Source organism: Anopheles gambiae, chromosome 2, assembly GCF_943734735.2.
Source record: "Anopheles gambiae chromosome 2, idAnoGambNW_F1_1, whole genome shotgun sequence".
NCBI lineage: Eukaryota > Metazoa > Arthropoda > Insecta > Diptera > Culicidae > Anopheles > Anopheles gambiae.
The window spans coordinates 86,834,864-86,853,353 of record NC_064601.1 but is presented as its reverse complement, the minus strand read 5'-3'; the positions used below and the strand labels follow the sequence as shown (position 1 = coordinate 86,853,353).

The 18,490-nt window shown below is 47.9% G+C and overlaps 4 protein-coding genes across 6 annotated transcripts in view; 2 read left to right on the top strand and 2 right to left on the bottom strand.

Annotated features, from left to right (window-relative positions):
* Window positions 1–5,497, bottom strand: part of LOC1268213 (arginine kinase 1) — a 47,210-nt gene extending 41,713 nt beyond the window's left edge. Inside the window, exons 1-2 of the mRNA XM_061652253.1 lie at window positions 5,089–5,497; window positions 3,188–3,277 (exon numbers count right to left, since the gene is read on the bottom strand). Coding sequence (XP_061508237.1) covers window positions 3,188–3,231 — 44 coding nt within the window. The 5' untranslated portion in view covers window positions 3,232–3,277; window positions 5,089–5,497. The remainder of the gene's footprint in view (window positions 1–3,187; window positions 3,278–5,088) is intronic.
* LOC1276306 (NADH dehydrogenase [ubiquinone] 1 alpha subcomplex subunit 5) overlaps window positions 1–18,490 on the top strand; it is a 75,471-nt gene that overhangs the window by 42,783 nt on the left and 14,198 nt on the right. The window lies entirely within an intron of this gene.
* On the top strand, window positions 10,256–16,362 carry LOC1276311 (uncharacterized). The gene is made up of 5 exons (XM_315638.5): window positions 10,256–10,752; window positions 12,006–15,558; window positions 15,631–15,810; window positions 15,881–16,044; window positions 16,110–16,362. Exons 1-4 carry the CDS (start codon window positions 10,663–10,665, stop codon window positions 16,021–16,023), a joined length of 3,966 nt encoding a protein of 1,321 aa, XP_315638.4. The 5' UTR covers window positions 10,256–10,662; the 3' UTR covers window positions 16,024–16,044; window positions 16,110–16,362.
* On the bottom strand, window positions 16,053–18,411 carry LOC5667359 (cytochrome c oxidase assembly protein COX18, mitochondrial). 3 transcript variants are annotated; one of them, XM_061652257.1, is made up of 5 exons: window positions 18,306–18,411; window positions 17,229–17,685; window positions 16,889–17,164; window positions 16,708–16,818; window positions 16,053–16,634 (listed from the first exon to the last, which is right to left on the bottom strand). In XM_061652257.1, exons 1-5 carry the CDS (start codon window positions 18,308–18,310, stop codon window positions 16,413–16,415), a joined length of 1,071 nt encoding a protein of 356 aa, XP_061508241.1. In that variant the 5' UTR covers window positions 18,311–18,411; the 3' UTR covers window positions 16,053–16,412. The 3 variants fall into 3 exon arrangements, with proteins under 3 accessions (XP_061508241.1, XP_061508242.1, XP_061508240.1); XM_061652258.1 differs by lacking the exon at window positions 18,306–18,411 and adding an exon at window positions 18,181–18,199; XM_061652256.1 differs by lacking the exon at window positions 18,306–18,411 and having other exon boundaries at window positions 16,053–16,818; window positions 17,229–18,174.

Below are 18,490 nucleotides of genomic sequence, written 5' to 3'. Positions count from 1 at the left end.
TTGTTTCTGCTTTCCTGAAGAATTTTTAACAAAAATAATCGCAGTAGATAAAAATATATGATTTTGCGATGCGGTTACAGCTGCATTCACTGACGAGGTGGTGCTACTCGATTCGTTCACGTTCAACTCGTTCATTTGTTCCGATAGCGATCCATTTAGCTGTTCTCTATGCAGAAGAGTATGGTGTTTTTTATGACATTCGGAACATCGAAATCTCATCTTGCATGCCATAGAGACGTGCCCCGGGCGTAGACAGTTACGGCAAAGCCGTTTTTCGCTTACAAATTGATATTTGTCATCAATTGACATGTTGTTAAATAGATTGCATGTATGAAGTAGGTGTTGCTCTCCACATTTTACGCAAATCTGAATCTGGGATGTTACGTTCATTGCCAATTGTCGTTCTACTGTCTTTCTTAATTTGCCGGTTTGAACACGATCCTCTGTAACAGCATCTAGAACTCGAGACTGAACATGAAGAAATTTCACTAAATCATCCAAACTGTGTTTTTTTGAATTTTCTACATATTTCTCCCAATCATGGTGTGTTTTTTCATCCAGCTTTGATAGCATAACTTGGATAATAAGCATACCCCATTCATCAGTACTCTCTCCTAACTGCTTCAGAAGCTTTATATTTCGCTCAAACGTGTCCACTAATGAGTGGATTTCCTTCTGGCTGGAGGATTTCAAAGCGGGATACTGCAATAAAGAATTAACGTAACGCTTTTTTAGTACATACTCATTCGAAAATCGCTCAACAAGAGCGTTCCAGGCTGGCATATAGCTTGCTCCTGTCGATGGAAAAGAATTAATTAGGCTAGCAGCTTCTCCTTTTAACGATTGCTTCAAATAAGCTATTTTGTGCACAGGCGCTAGAGTTGTATTAGTGTGAATGTTTGCCTCAAACATATCGCGGAAAGGTAGCCATTCGTCGTATTTTCCTGAAAAAACTGGAAGCGACAAGTTTGGTAATTTGATAAGGCAGCTTGATTCACCCATACTATCTTGCATTTGACTTGCCGACTCTTTCACTCGCACTGCTGGAGCTTCTACTGGTGGGGGCTTAATAATCTTCAATCTGATGAGATCCGCAATTTGCATACAATTTTCATCTACGGCGTCATATAACTGCTCATTTTCATCAGAATGGCATGCATCATCCAAGAGTCGCAACTCGTTGGCAATTGCCTCAAATTCCATCCAGCATTTTTCCAATCGATTGAGTCGAGTCGTTGCTTGCTCCTGCGTTATGCCGTTTGCTCGCTCTGCAAAATTGTCGATCCGTTCGATGCAACGCAAGATGGCGTCTCTCTGCGCTTTCTTGCCAGCTATTTTCGTTTGTTCATTACTTTTACGGGCTAGCTGCGCTTGCTTATCGTACTTGTCCGCCATCTTGCTTGACATAGGTTGCTGTGGTTGGCAGGCCGGCAACATCGTTTCATTAACAGATGAATCTTTAAACCCAAGGAAAGCTTCTTCGTCCGAACTGAAATCCGTCATTTTCCACAATTTTCACAATCTTGGTCACTACGGCACCAATGTTTGTTTTGGAGTTCCTTTATTTTTATCCTACGTTGTGTTTCTCTCTCTGGACGTGACCAAACTCCTTCTGTCAAAAACAAAACCTGTCATCCTAACGTCTGTCATGTCCCAATTCACAAAAACTAAACGTCTCATAGCAAACAACTGCTATACGAAATATTTCAAAATCTATTCCAAACGCTTGTGCAATGAAGAGGCTAAAAAAGAGAAAAACATTTGATAGAGATTCATGCATCTACATCTCAGACTCATACATCATGAGATATTCATTAAACTTTGAAATCTTTAAAGTTTAATGCATCCTTGGATATTTATGAATATTTAAAATTTCATTAAACATTGGATCATTCATGTATCTTTGAAGATCCATACATTTTTGAATTTGAGTTTCAGATTCAAAGATTCACTTTGATTTAGATTTAAAAAATCGATTGAATTATCAGAGTTACCCATCTCTACTCGGAACACAATAATCGCCTAACATGGGAGCGGAAGGTTTGTTATTCATTAATGTTCTTGTCCAATGTTCAATTTATGTTCTTGTGTTTCCAACGTTAGAGTTTCCAGTTTTCCATAAAATATCATTTGTTTAAAACAGTGGCGGATTTAGGGGGTTGGGGGCACTAAGCGTTAAAAGCAGTGGAGGCCCCACGGTTGGTGTCGAGCAGGGGGGGGGGGGGGGTGCATATTGCTGCATTAAGTTTTGAATCAAACACACTTTAATGGTTTGCTGGCGGGGGGGGGGGGGGTGCTCAGAATCCCTGTACTGGGTCCCTATAGTGTATGAGTCCCTTCATCCATGGGGCCCCTATCTAGCACAGAATATCTCGCTGAGACTACTGTACACACTCTTCTATATGCTGGAATTACCATACACGGGGCCCCTACATTGACGGGGCCCCCCGCGGCCGCTCAGTCCGCGCACCGTTAAATCCGCCACTGGTTTAAAATTGTGTTTACATGTTCTAATTACGAACCTTTCCCACTACAAACAATTCAAAGAACAAGTAACCCTTGACTGTATCATGCATTGCTGCTTGCATACTTTAGGGCGTTTACCCACAAAGCCAACAGCGCAAGCTTCGATCAAAACACGAAGACGAGCTTCCATTACAATGCCAAAAAGCTCAGCCGTGCGCAAGAGAGAGAATGTCATCTTGGTGAGTACACTCTCTGCGCGCATTTCCAAATACATGTGCACATGCGCAGTAATGCGTTGAGATGCACATTAATCCGGTCGATGACAAACGCTTTCGATGAGTCAAACACGCCGGCTAGACGGAGCCGAAGGTTTTCTTCACCCCATCGTAGCGCCACCTTCGGAGATTGTATCGGAGTCCCACAAATGGATGCGTCCCATGATTCGATTCCGCCACGGGGTCGAAGCGAAATCGATCGCTAATGATTTCTATTTACAGCAGCAGCAGTAGTGTGACATTGTGTTGCCATGTTCAGTCAATATGCGCTTCAGCTTGTTTTGCGTGACCGCGTGCTCTTGCGTTTGGAGCGCATGCAGCTTTATTTTTTTTTGGTTTTGTTTTAGCAGTAACGTAGCATATTCTAATTGCCATTTTGCATAACACACCGGCCTTAACATCCTAAGCATTATTTAGATTTAGAAGGTTTTGGGATGCGTACTCACCTCAGCTCGTCCATCGCGAGCGAAAAGTACCAAAGGGCGAACATGGTTGCTGTTAAGGGTATGAGCGCGTACTGTAAGAGGAACGATTTGCTGAAATAGGAAGACACGGAAAGACGGAGGAGCGTTAGATTAGAGCTTGAGGGTCGTGCTTGTGTTGGTTGTTGGTTTCCCCCTATTGGTATTGCTGGTGGATGCTGGTGAATCAGTCGCCAGTAGTCGCTAATTGCCCTGCAGGCAATGGTGACGCGAGGTGACAAAAATGTCACTACGACACTGGTGTGCCGTTTGAGCGAGTGACCGTCGTTGAGTCAGTGGCGCACGTGATACGCTCCTGCTTACGGTTGGATATATTAGGTGCGGTATGGTATTACATCGATGTGTGTATGTTGTACAAATACAGCTTCCAAAAAGACGCTTTATCTTAGGTAAATTCAATTACTATAATTTGGTCCTTCGAACCGGATTTTTCAATAACAAAGCTTTAAAACTAAAGTTGCGTTGAATTATTCCACTCTATAATTCCAATAACGATTTATTTTACACATTAAAACAATGTTAAAAATTACAAAATTTAATTTCAAAACAAAGTTCAGTTATTTCTGCTTTGTTTACACAATTGAAACCAACAGAAAGCTTATTACACAAAACAATCTGGCCGGCGACGCTTGGTCTACCGCCCTGCTCCCCGATGTTTGCGCATCCAAAGTGCTTATTTGCCAATGCATTTAATTCCCTGCACAGCGCCAAATAGCCGGCATCACCCGAACCCCGTGTGCAACAGCAGTAGTGGGCGCCTTCCTGTCTTACGGCGCGGGGGCATAGTAAAAGTGTTTATACATTCGTCCTTACTGATACTGCTGGAACGCGCACCAACACTGTTGCAAAAACAGGTCGAAGTATCGATTTTGTCCTGCGTGACCTTTTTTCAATTTAAAATTGCTTCCGAACAGGAACGGAGGGCCTTGCTGTCTTGCCGTTGTTGCATAAGACACTGTGTATGGGGCGAAAACTGAAGCTGGTTTCGTTCTGTTTTCGAGCGTTTTAATTTGTCTCGCGGTGTGCCTCCGAATCTTCGGCAAGCGTGGCCTTCCGCCGTGTCGGTTACGCTTGAGATATCAGTTGCTCCATCCAACACGGGCGGGCGGCAGTTTCCGTGTTTCTCCGAGCTTGCTGCTGAGGCGATTCGAACCTTACAGTTATTGGTTCGGAAACGGCACAAATATCATTTTTTGCCCGTGCACTGTACTGTGTACGTGTGTTGTCATGATCTATTTTCAGAGGGCCATACTCACACACACACCCGAGGCAGAGTGCCCCCGAAATGCAGTCACGAACGAACGTGACGACCAAACCCCGGAGGAGGAGGAGGAAAAAATGACACTTTTTGGACGCAACGATGAGCGCGAAAAGCGGAAGAAAAAATGAAATTCGGGTCAGTAGTGTGGTGCAGGTTGGGTTTAAAATTAATTTTCATACAAAACACAACACACCAACACCAGCACCAACACACAGTTCCCGGAGCATACGGGGACCAGGTCGTTTTAATTGGCTAAAAATTATAAAATCCAAGTTGTTGCTGATTTTGGAGTTACTATTCAGCTCACTTCCATTCTCTCTCTCTCTCTTGCTCAGCACACAGCACAACGGACTCGATGACGTAACACTTCGGGAGGGGTTGTGGATATGTGCTCATGGAGAAAGGATGTTCACACACCGGGATGGGGGCAAATGGGGGAGATAATTGAATCACCTTCACCACTCAATCACCAACATCCAAGCTTTATGCCTCAACTCAACAAAATTCACTACAAAAAGAAACCATCTTTCCGGTAGGTGCAAGCGATTCGAGTTGCACTTTTTTCACACACAGAGATCCCGGCTCGCGTGGCCTAGTTACTTACATTCGCTTCACAAGAATCTTGGCTGCGCTTTTCTTCCCTGGGTACGCAAAACGCACGTAGTAAGCACTGAGTAGGACGACGATCCGTTGTAAAGGCGAGCACAACTGACGGTCGCACGGTCACAAAGCAGGCCACAGCAACGACAACAACAGCACCAACAGCAATGTCGAAAACGACTGTATGATGGTGGTGGTGTTTTGCTATCGCTGTCAACCGTAGAACCGCTCTCACCGCCGTAGCCGCTCCGGTGAAGATGTCAGATGGGTTGTTTTTTTACTGTCGTGTGAAATATCGGGGCTTTGGTCTGCTGCCGGTTAGTCACAGCGCGCGTTTGTCACGGAGGACGCAGAGAAAAAGTGGAATTCAATATTAATTCCACTAACAATTGGCACGACTGACTGAACTGCACGGTGCACAACAACGCCGACGATGGTGACGATGTGTTGGGATTGTTTATACCTGGGTTTGTGCGACACGGGACCGTGGTTTAGTAGCTGTTGGCTGGTGTGTGAGACAACCAAGTAACGAAGAAGGGGAAACAGCGATATCGGGAGAGCGACTGGGTCATGTGAGAGCAAAGCAGCGCTGGGAGAGATTTGCGAATCGAAGAAGCGATGCACTGTGGTGAGTTGCGGATGAGCAACTTTCGGTGTAAAACAATTGATTTATTTTAAATGAGAAATTAATTTAATAAGTTAAAATAGATTAGAAATATTACAAAAATATTATATTGCCTTATTTTATCATAAATTTTCTGACTAAAGTGTAACAGAAAGCAGTCAAAACCACACAAACATACAGTTGTCAACAAGCTCCGTTTGGCAGTGGTTTGTTGACTCATTCTCTCAACGAAGATAATTTGAGAGCTTTTTCTATCTGTCCTCTATCTGTTTGTATGTGTGTCACATCCCGCACAGTGTGCAATTTGTTTTTATTTTGTCAACCCTCAACGATAAGATATTTGAATTATAATTGTCGAAACAATTCTGATCAAAGTCCATTTGGAGTGAGATAATGAGAAGATAATTTATCATTTTTGCTCTTTATTTAAATGCTTCAATTATCTCTCTACACTCTCTACCCTTTCCGAAGGCACTTTATACAGGTACGTGACTAATTTACGATACTGCAGACAGGCGTGTTTTGTTCTTCGCACTGTGCTCAGTTTTGCAAACCGCTTGCGGCGTACCATTGTCCACTCACGGCATCTCTGATCTCGTTAGATTGAGATGCTCTTCAACGTGCCCAACGAGAGACCGAAGCAAAAACAAAAAAGTATGTGTGAGAGAGAGCAATTGCGCGGTTACGCGTGAGATAAGGGGAGGTCGCGATACGCATCGTTTACTGCGCTTGGAAGATAGCACACACGTGAGACGCTCTAAAATGTTCACGGGAGTTGAAAAGGCAAACAGCGACGGTAGCGATAAGAATTTGAGAAACTTGTGAGCTTTTGATGTTTTTTCATAGCCTGAAATAGCGATAAAATAGTTTCTCCCAATAGTTATAATGGGTCGTTCGCCGTCAGTTGTTTTGCAACTATTTAGGGGTTTTAAAAGAAAAAAATCTATCTTTATAAAATATATACAGCTTTTCTGTATCTGTACCTTTATTCAGATTTTCTGAAAAATTTGTCTTGCTTCTCTTTATTTGTTAATTGCGTCATTTTGTCATAGATCAGATACGAGAAAAGCTATTTTTCGGAATTGATAAGCTGCTGTGCCGAAATAAATTTGTTAGTTTTGTCCGCATTTTGTCTCTACCGTGGCCTTTTGCCTACTGTTCCATCGCACATTGTGGGAGCGAAGTGAGAATGTGAGCATGTTGTACTGCTTCTCACCATGGCAACTACGGGATGGTGTGATTCACCACAGGTTTTATAGGAGAAAAGCTCTCCGGAAAGTTACTCACCACAGGCATGTTTCGAACGTGAGAGCACGTGGTTCAAACTGTTATGGAGACGCCTGGTTAATAGTGATAAGCAGCAACAGTTTACATTGCAATCAGTAGCGAATGTTTCATTTAGGATTAACAATCTGTACAACATTGAGATACAGGCGAAACTCATTGGTTAAGGTATAGCAGTGTAGGGTTTTAAAGAGATTGAAAATGATTTATTAAAATGATACAGAGCATTTTTTATCTGGAGTTTTATCACTATTAGAGATACTGTTATGCTTGGCATACATACCAATTACTGATGAGCCAACTAAGCCAATGACACTGTTGCGACCAACATGAGAATAAAAACAAAACGTATTGAAAAGGGTAATCATCAAAATCAAATGTTTCCTGACAAATCTATTCAGCGGCCAACAACAGTTGCCGGAAACTACAATATATCATCTACTAATATATATCAATATATCAATAACCCAACTAAAACCGATGTAACCAGTGAGGTATTTCTTTAATATGAAAACAAAAATAAGTAGAAACTGAAATTATATGATGTTGTTGGACATTATTCTTTACAGACATTATTATTCCAACTCTGGTTCGGAGCAAGTTTAAGTGATTACTGAGCAATCTTTGGGAGATGTTCCTCGAACACAGTGACTAACGATGCAAAATTGTATCTTATAGTTTTTTTTTCGTAATAATATAAAGATTTTTATTTTAAGATAATTGCGTAAGGAATTTTTTGTGTCGGATGCACGGGGATTAAAACAATTCAAACAATAACCAAGACTCATAAAATCTGTATTTCCTATTCCTAATACTATAACGGGCCCGTTTATCCTAGCCTAACTCTACCGCACGAATGTGTTTGCCCTCTCCCTTCGCTCCTCTGGTCAGCGACCCGGGAATTCACGCACATCCTTTCACGCACACATTATACGACAGCCGTCGACTGCTGTCGGTGAGTAGTGCGCCTCGGTGGACAGAACTGCGTAGTCAGGTTGGACCACAATAGTATTCGTAATAGTGATGGGAAAAATGAAGATTTCGTCGGAATCGATTCCGGTTAGCTCCGAAGTTTTCTGGAATCGATTCCGGATAGTAGGTCCGGAATCAGTTTCCGGAATCGGCTCCGGAATCGGCTCCGGAATCGGAATCGGCTCCGGTATCGAAATCGGCTCTGGAATCGAATTTGGCTCCGGAATCAGATTCAACTCCGGAATCGGAATCGGGCTTCGGAATCAAAATCGGTTCCGACATCGGAATTGACTCCCAAATCAGAATTGGCTTCGAAACGGAGTCGGTTTCGGCATCTTCATAGGAATAGGCGTTTGGGACCAATGATGCTACTTGTTGATAGCGACAAAGAATCAAAATTTACTTGTATATGAATTCAAATGGAGATTCCCGGACTTATTTCGCTTCCCACACCTCAATTCAAATGTAGCATATCTGCTGAACTCATTACACAAAAACTAATTCACATTCCGGAGCTAACTCCATTTCTGGAGTCAAGCCCTACTGATTCCGTTACCGGCGCAAATTGCGATTCCCAGGTCGATTCCGATTCCGGAGACGATTCTGATTTCGGAGCCGATTCCGATCCTGGAATCGATTCCGATCCTGAATAGGCTCCGGAGTTGACTCCGGAATCGAAATCGGTTCCAGCATCGGAATCGGCTCCGGAATTGATTCCGAACACGGAATCGGAATCGGGTAGATCCGATTCCGAGCTCCAACCACTAATTCGTAAGGTATAACTCTGAGAATATTTCGCCGCAACCCCTTTGTTTCGTAGGTTCTATGAACTGCATTCTGTATCCAATAACACATCTGGGGAATCCTACCGTATGATCGTCAGAGGCGGATTAAGCAACTACAAATACAACATTTCGTTTGACACTTCAGAAAGGCCTACATTTGTATGACCGCTTAGGGCATCCAGTTGTTTTAATCCGCCTCTGACGATCGTTATGCAAACACGGGGAAATCCCTCATAAAGGAGATCTCTTTAGAATACACATTCCACAGCAGCACATCACGCACCATTCTAGACAAAGTTCAATATCCTTTAATTGGACAACGGCGTACACATAACAAACAGACCATTACATAGTTGTGCGTAAAGAATCAGCTGATCGCTGCAATGTTGTTTGCATACACAAGCATGTAGAGCATCGTACCACATGTTTCCGCTTCTTACGGTTTTTCAGATCATCAACAACGCGATTAGCACTCAGAACCCTTCACTACACGCACAACAAGCCACAATGGCATACACACACACGCAAAATGGAAACGAACCATCGTCATCGCAACTTGCCTCCCATCTTAACGATCTTGCGCACCAACCAGTCAATTGAGCATTAATTGAACCCATTCCAGAAGCGTGCCCGACGGTGCTATCCCTTCTTCAATGAATCGGGGCATTTCACCGCATCATCGAATGTGTTTCACTGGAACCGCGTAGTGAAGTACCCTTCAGCGGGGAAAGTGCGACCGATTTGTAGCCATTTAATTGATTCATTAAATAGCGTCAATTTATTCGTCTACGCGGGCGCACGCTCACGCTATCATCTTGCGCATCTTCTATTCCGTACGCACGATGGCCATGATTCATCCCATTTCGTTCGAGTTTGTTTTGGTGGATTTACCACCGTGCGTGTTAGTGTGAAAGAAAAACATTGTCTCAACTGGGTAGGGAAGAGTTCTTAACGACGATACAGAGCCGTCGTAAGTAATCAACGCAAAGATGCTGATAAGAATGAAGAGAGAGAGCGAGAGACGCATCTAGCCGATGCGAGCGATGACGAGCTGAGCTGGAAATTAAACACGAAGCGCGTCCAACGGACACTAAAACTGCCCGATATTCGCTGGCTCGGTCATGCCCGTATCAACATATCGATAATAGGAGGGACGTGATTTTTTGCGAGAACGGTGGTGTAATTTCAAACACCTACCAAATGGTGTGTGAACCTTTATGGATCGTTATTCAAACCCGCGACACTTGGTGAAGGTGTTACGCTCGCTCGTGTTCTCGCTCAGGTCATTGAATAGCACCATGGTGTTTAATTTTAGAGCAACTTTGAGTAGTTGAGCATCAAATGAAAATGAAATAATGAATCTTAAAATGCTTCATCAATGCCATGCTTTCCCGCACCAAATGACCACTTGGCACGATTAGTGTTGATGCGTCCATTCACTACACGAGTGACTCTTCATTCAAGCCGAACCAATTCCGTTGGTTCTTCGCGCCTTCTTCCAATTCCTTCGCGATCGTCGCTTCCTGTTGTTGTGAGCTCGGCCGAACCGAAGCGACTGACCTTTCGCTCTTCCCTTCCCGAGGGTGGAAGCATCTCTCCTAATCGGCACCAACTGATGATCGCTAGCCCAAGTCTGAAACGAGGGTCGCGGTCACACGACTGCTACTGCTCATTGTACGCTCGTAACTGGACCAAGCAGGACGTCCAGTATCAGTGGCTCTTCGTTTAGTGATCTTGTTGATTTTTTGGTGTGTGAATATTGTGCCATCACAGCCGCACCAGCTCGTGTCTGTGGTTTTGTGTATCTCCAGACAAAGATTAACAGTGACGGGATTAAAAGATAAGACACGAAGGAACCAGCTCCGAACGATCTTTACTTGGGAGTTTGGCGCAAGCGAAGATTTGCGCGAAAATGCGGCAACGCATTTGGAATCGACCGCGGTTGGTGCTGCTGGCACTGGCCGTCCTGATCGGCGGATGGTGCAATATGGTGGTTGTTGGTGTAAGTTCGATCGATTTGATAATGCATGTATCCGCGTGTTTCTAGCGAATCGAGAATGTTGTGCGTGTTTCCAGAATGCTTATGCCAGTCTTATCAGGAATGAAGGAGGACTTACGCTATTGTCTGTGTTGGGGATTTCATCGAGGGTTTGAGTGACGTGTTTTTACTCAACGCCAGCGTGATTGTGGGGCATGTTTTCGTTTGCTGCGCTATCATGTTTTGTAAAGCCCTGTGCACCTTACGGCTGGTATACGGCACAGGCTTCGTTCGTTGTGGCAAGATCAGCTGGCAAGAAATGGCACATCGCCCGCGGGAGATGAGACTTTAGCATTGACCTATTAATGTGCAATTTGTGATTCAAGAGGTGTTCCTATATGCGGTTCGAAAGACATGAGATCATCGTTTTGTCTTCTTATTATCATTTCTGAGAACTTCGTTTTCAAATATTCTAATGAACGATCACACATGTTTGGAGTGGATAGCTGGACGCAGTGTTGATTATAATAAGATAAGGCAGGGGAAAACAGAAATTGCGAACAACAGTCACTCCAGTCCTCTCATGCACAAACGCGTACCAACACGACTCGTAATAACCTCGATCCCATTCCTTCCGGTACAAGATAGTGGCGAAGACAATGTCATCTCGTCGTAGGGACACACGTAGACAAAAGACGGGAAAGGAAGTTCTAACCACCAGCGCCACCCATGCTGATGGCCTTCCCAGTGTTTGTACGTTATCAAGCGTTACGATGCCGTCGGAAGCCAGCAGTTCTGGAGCGAAATTCTGATGCGCAAAACTGTAGCTCTGATGTGTGATGCTTCTTCATCAAATGATTTTGAAGCTCCCGTTGCGCTGAGTGCTGTAGTTGCACTCTACAGTTAATTCTGATGTTCTGGCATCAAGATCTTTATCATGTCTTTTGTAATTCTTGCGAAAAATAACTCTCAAAACAAAGGTTTTAAAGTGCTCTTATTCAAGACCCTTAACGATCGCAAGTAAACCCCAATGATCATGTTTACTGGTCATGTGTGCTCGATCTCCCTTTGCATCTCCCATTCCAGCTCAGCTCAATCGCCTCAGTAGTTCATTCCAACCAATCAATCCCCGCGTTTGCGATCGTTTCAATTGATAAGCGATCGTTTGACGAACGCAAACTGCTCACTTCACATAAACAACCCCCCCTCCTCGAAACCCGCGTTTCATGTGTGTTCTATCTCACTCTTGCTCTCAATTCCACGAAATACTCCCGCAGATTTACGACCCTAGAACGGCACCGCACAGCCGACATCACGTCCACATGATGCCGGAGATGCACGGCGCCTACAGCCAGGTCCATCACCATCGGGCACAGGACCCAACGCCCCAGCAGTACATCCAGACGGATCAGTACCAGTATGCACAGCCCCAAAGACAACACCCCTCGCTGGTAGGTCCTCAACAGCAGCAGCAACAGCAACAACAACATGGTCCTTCCGGGCCACAGTACCAACCGGGAGTGCCACTCGCACCCTACCCAACCGAAACCCAACGCTCTCCGGCCTATGGACGATCGCAGGCCTACACCCAGCAACCCGCTCCCGTCCCTCTGGCTCCCCGCTTTGGCTACGGCGAGGAGGATCGTCTGATCGGAGAAACGGCCCCCGCTGCCAAGCTGATCCGCCAACCGGTGCACACGCTGTTAAAGGACTTTAATGGGCTCGAATGTCCGGAGGGTAGAACGGGTCACTTTCCGTACGTGATGGACTGTCGCCAGTTTCTGAGCTGCTGGAAGGGACGGGGATTCATTTTGAACTGTGCCCCCGGGACACTGTTCAATCCGAACACGCGGGAGTGTGATCATCCGTCGAAGGTGTCATGTCTCCCTGTGCCTTCGTTAAACAGCGTTAACGAACCGGCTAACCGTGCTCCACCGAAACTGGCCTCCTATACCGATCAGAGACAACCCCAGCAGTTCCAGCAGCAACAACGACAGCCTCAGTACCTGCAGCCTCAGCAATCGCTGCGCCAGCAGGAAGAACTGACCTGTCCGCCGGGAGTGATTGGATTGCGGCCCCATCCGACCGATTGCAGGAAGTTCCTGAACTGCAACAACGGGGCCCGGTTCGTGCAGGACTGTGGGCCTGGAACTGCTTTCAATCCGCTCATCCTTACCTGCGACCATCTGCGCAATGTGGACTGTGACAAGTCGGAGAATGTCATCGTGGATTATGATCGTCCAACTAGTAGGCCTGTTGCATCCGGTCCCACCTCTCACTACTATCCCTCGCACATCCCGGCAGGTTCACAGCTAGTGCCGGCAGTAGTGAACCCGCACCAACAGAGTCGTCCGACTATTCCCGCACCCCAGCAACAAACTCCACCAAGACAGCCGTCTGCCACGGGTGATCGTGCGCCAGCCCATCCCGATGTGGAGCAGATCGACCCGGATCATCAACCAACGGAATCCAACTTTGATGAAGACTACGGAGAGCAGCCAGATGCCGACGGGGAGGAGCCCGTCTACGATGGGTTTGATTTGCGCTCTAACTTTGGAGCACCGGAGCAAGTGGATCGTCGCCGGCCGAAAGCATCTCGAACGCAAGCAACAACAACTGCAAAGCCGTACCCGGTGTACATCCGGCCACCAAGCAGACAGCCCGAGTCGCTGCACCGTGACCCGGACGTGGTCCAAAGTGTTCAGCGACCGGTGTACGTTGCTTTGCCACTAGAGCAAACGACCCCTGTCCCCACCAGTACCACCAGTCGTCCGCTGAGAACGCCGTTCCCTACCGTACGCAAGGAAGACATCGAAATTCAGCAGCATCTGGATGCGCTCAAGCTAATGCTAACGCCGTACATGAAGGAGCACAAGGACACGGTCGCACTGAACACAACGAAGCTGAGCACGATGATGACGACCACGACGACTACGACAGAGCCACCGCCGATCGTGCAAGTGATTGGACTTCCGGCGCCTACGCCACGCAACAACTACAAGCCATCCTCAGCTGCCGCCGCTCCTTACGTGCTGCCGCGAGCGAGCGAAGTGAATGACTTTTTCTACGGTGCGTCTGAGCCGGTCCCGCTCGCTTCGTGGCCTTTGCCACCACCGTACATTACCGAGCCGGTGGAAGGACCCGCCAAGAAGGAGCCTGAATCCGTCGTTTACCCGATCTACCGTAGGACGACACCGACGACAACCACCACAACCACGGCAAGTCCGGCTCCTGCGCCGGCTATAAGCAGTCGGTTCGGTGACAATCGTCCCAGCTGGCGCCCGCTGATCGTACCGCATGCGACGACCACCAAAACGCCGACCACTACGCCACCCGCAACCACCACCTCGACGACACCGCGAGACCCGTGCTACGGCAAGTTCAACTGCGGCAATGGCGTTTGCATTGACGAGGCGGAAGTTTGCGACGGGCGCGATGGATGCGGCAATCGGGCCGACGAGCAGGTGTGTGACCATATCGGGTACGAGCTGAAGCTGTCCAAGAAGGCGCAGGGTAGTGTGGAGGTGCGTGTGTACGATCGCTGGGGTTACGTGTGTGACGATGGGTTTACGCTCGAGGCGGGCAACGTAGTGTGCCGTGAGCTTGGCTTTGCGGGCGGTGCAATCGAGATCAAATCGCACTCGTACTTCCCGCCGAACGGAACCGATCCGGACGAGCCGGAGCAGCAGTACGGTCCGTTCTTCATGATGGATGCCGTGCGGTGCCAGGGCAATGAAAGCTCGCTGCGCGAATGTAGCTTCAACGGTTGGGGTGTGAGTGATTGCAATCGCGAGGAGGTGGTGGGTGTCGTTTGCCGTACACCCGTCATGTCCTGCCCGCAAGACTACTGGCTCTGCCACGCCTCGGAAGAGTGCATCCCGGTGCAGTTCCTGTGCGACAATGTGCGCGACTGTGCGGACGGGTCGGACGAATCGCCGGACCATTGCAAGGCGCCACTGGCCGTCCGGCTCGTCGCGGGCCCGACCGATCGGGAGGGACGCGTGGAGATCAACTACCACGGCACGTGGGGCACGGTGTGTGACGATGATTTCGGTGTGCGGGAGGCACGCGTCATCTGCCGGCAGCTGGGCTTCAACGGGACGGCCGAGGTGCGCAAGAGCGTGTACCCGCCGGGTGTGGGGCAGATCTGGCTCGATCAGGTCGCGTGCAACGGTACGGAACCATCGATCGAGGACTGTGTGCATTGGCACTGGGGCGAGCATAACTGTGGCCACACGGAGGACGTCGGTGTGCGGTGCGGCGTGTACGTACCGACGAAGGCACGGGCCGCGCGGCTGCGGGCGACACGCCCCAATCCACGGTTCGATTTTGTGGAACGATCGCGCAAAATCCATCCCGACACGTGCGGACGCGTACTGATCGATCCAACGCTACGCAAACCGACGTACGGCGCGCGGGTGGTGCATGGCTCGGAGACGGTGTACGGCCATCATCCGTGGCAGGCGTCGCTGCGCGTGAAGACGATGCATTGGTGTGGGGCGGTGCTGATTACGCGTTACCACGTGCTGACGGCCGCGCACTGTCTGATCGGCTATCCGAAGAGCACGTATCGGGTGCGGATCGGCGACTATCATACGGCGGCGTACGACAACGCGGAGCTGGACATCTTCATCGAGAACACGTACATACACGAGCAGTTCCGGGAAGGCCACCACATGAGCAACGACATTGCGGTGGTGGTGCTGAAGACGCCCGTCCGGTTCAATGACTATGTGCAGCCGATCTGTCTGCCGGCGCGCGACGCACCGTACCTGCCGGGACAGAACTGTACCATCTCGGGCTGGGGAGCGACCGAGGCCGGTTCGAAGGGTAAGATTGAAGCTAGAGGGGGATTCATATGTGGAAGTAGATGTTACGGATATTTTCTTCCTTAAATTGTAGACTCATCGTACGACTTGCGAGCGGGAACGGTTCCCCTACTCCCGGACAGCGTATGCCGAAGGCCGGAAGTGTACGGTGACTCGCTGATCGATGGCATGTTCTGTGCTGGAACGCTCGAGCCAGGTGTCGATTCGTGCGATGGTGATTCCGGTGGACCGTTGGTGTGTCCCAATAGTGAAGGTAGCCGGTCCTGTGCCTTAGACCCGTGAGTGAGCATCCTCTTCTAACTGTATTCTGTATTCTTCTGCAGGACTGCACACACTGACCGGCATTGTGTCGTGGGGCAAGCACTGTGGCTATGCGAATAAACCGGGCGTCTACCTGAAGGTGGCACACTACCGGGATTGGATTGAGCAGAAGCTGAATCAATCACTTCATCAGCACGGTGTTTGAGCGTTATTTTGCAGTTAAAAGGTAAGGGCTCTGTTTCTTCAAACTTATATTCCTTTTTTCTCAAACAAAACGATCTATTTTTACAGAAGTAACGCAATAGTTGTAATGAGATAGTAATGACAGTAGCAGCAACAAAGTGACCTTCCCATTCCAACACCCGGACCCGCGTCCGGTGACGACGATATGTACCTTAAACGCCGCTTTTTGTTTTAGCTCGATTGCATTTTCACCGACCAAATTCTCTTACCTAGCTTTTAGTGATATTATTGCTCCATTACTTGTTGTTTAGTAATAGCGAGGCTAGTTTAAATGCTTATGTATACAACCATTTTAAACAAATTGCTACCCTGCACTACTGACTAACTTTATTGTCCGAACGAACGGTTCGCTTACGCTTTCGTGCTCGGAGGAGGATGCTGATTGTTGGGACCGAGGCGCCCAGATAGTGCGCCCAGCTTTGCCGCAAACGTGCTGCGTATGTGCTGATAAGGATGAGTCAGCTCGGAAGGGACGGCGGGAATGCCCACGGCGCGACGCACCCGGGGCGATAAGAGCAGCAGGTTTTGCCCTAATCCGTACGCACTCGAGGTAACCCAGTAGAGGCAAAGACACTGTTGGAAAGGAAATGGGAAAGAAAGGTGTAAAATTCACGTCGCGAAATGGCACTGAGCGAATGCCTCTTACCGATGGAACGGATGCAGCGATCGGGACCATTAGGATGCTTAACCCTCGGAAGAGATTAGTGAAGATGGTTTGTAGCTTGGAGGGCAGCTTCGTCCGGGAGGCGGCTTGAATCTGAGTGAAATTGAAGAATAATGTATGTTATAGAGACATTTCGTTGCTTTCATTTGCGGCTGCTTTTTACCTCAATAATGCTCAAATTGATGACGCCCAGCGCAACAGGGAAAATCAGCGAATGATCCAGCTCGATAAGGTTCGGTATCCAGCCAAAGCCGCCCAGCGTAAGCTCGGTGTACGCGATCTGTGCCTCGATGGCGGTCGGATCGGGCAGCATCGAGACGAGATTGCGTATCGCGACCGACTGCACAATCCACAGCGGAATCTGACCCCACAGCAGCACCATCGTTTTGGCCGGATGACAGTTTTCCCTCACTATTAGATTGTTCCACTGCTTCTTTAGCTGAAAGTATCAATTCGAAGTTAGTAAAGGCGTCCGAATGTCCACCAAATTGTACCCTCCTTACCGAGTGATTGTACATGATGCGGGCCTCCTTTTCCGTCCAGTTGAACTTTTTCATCGCGTACGCCGTTTCGGCCTTTAGCTCTTTGATCAGCTCCGGCATTTCGAGCGAGATTTGCTCGAGCCGGGCCAGTATTTTGTTCTGGTATACGGCCAGCGGTAGGGTGACAAGCGTACGAAGACCCACAGTCGTGAGGATGACCGTCGCCCACCAGGGTAGTCCGGTGAGGTCGTGCAGATTGATCATCCCCTGCTGGACGTACGCAACCGGGGCACTCTGGGAGAGCGTCTGCCAGAAGCCGGCGACGGTGGCCTCGTAGGAAAAGTGTCGCTGGCTGACGACCTGAAAGTGGCCGGGTGTGATGGTGCTGCGTGCCACCACCGTTCGGTGTGGATGGCGCGCAAAGGCGCTCGTGTGGCCAATCGTTCTAATGGTACGTAAGTAGCTCATCGTTGCGCTACTGCTTATAACGAAAAACGAAGGGGAATGAGCGATGCCAGGAATGATGATGGGGTGGTCGATAAACGGAGGGAAAATTTAGAACAGCTGATGTTTGTTGATGTGGACAAAGTGTGGATACGAAGAGAATGTGAGTGATTAGGGTTAGAACTGATTTGCTTGCAGCTTTCGCGCATGATGCCCAAGACAGGCCAGAATGCCGATGACACTGATAAAGATGCCAATAACTAGCGCGGATGCGTCGCCGAAATCCATTCCGGAGGCCGCTGCCTGGTCTACGCTTAGCACCAGAATAATTAACAAAAGGGAGGTAAGCTGACGAATCATGATCACTCTCACGGAAAGAAACACACGAACACACTGGCGTGGAGTTGGTGGAGGACTGGCTTTTACAAAGACTCGACAATTTGTTATCAGCTAAAGCTAAGACGAGGCGTTTTTGTGTGTACGATGCATCGAAAAAACAGCAATTCAGCAGGATGATCTCGAAACTCACCGTGTTTTGATAAGTGACTGTCAACGCGTGGAGAAGGATGCTTGGTTTTGCGTATTACAGCAAAAAGGTCGTTTGGCAGAGTTTCTTTAAATGCTTAGCGAATATTTTTCATCATTAAAACTTACAGCATTAATTAGCAGATGAAGAGTAAAACGAATAAAATCGGGTGATATAAAATCATTTGTTTTGATTTACATTGCAGCCCGGTGAAAATGCGCCCACAATCGCTCTATGCTTTTGACAGCGCGCTGTCAAACTGGGCAGCCCCCCGCCTGACAGCTGTCGTTCGGGCGTTCTGTTGTTTTGGAAA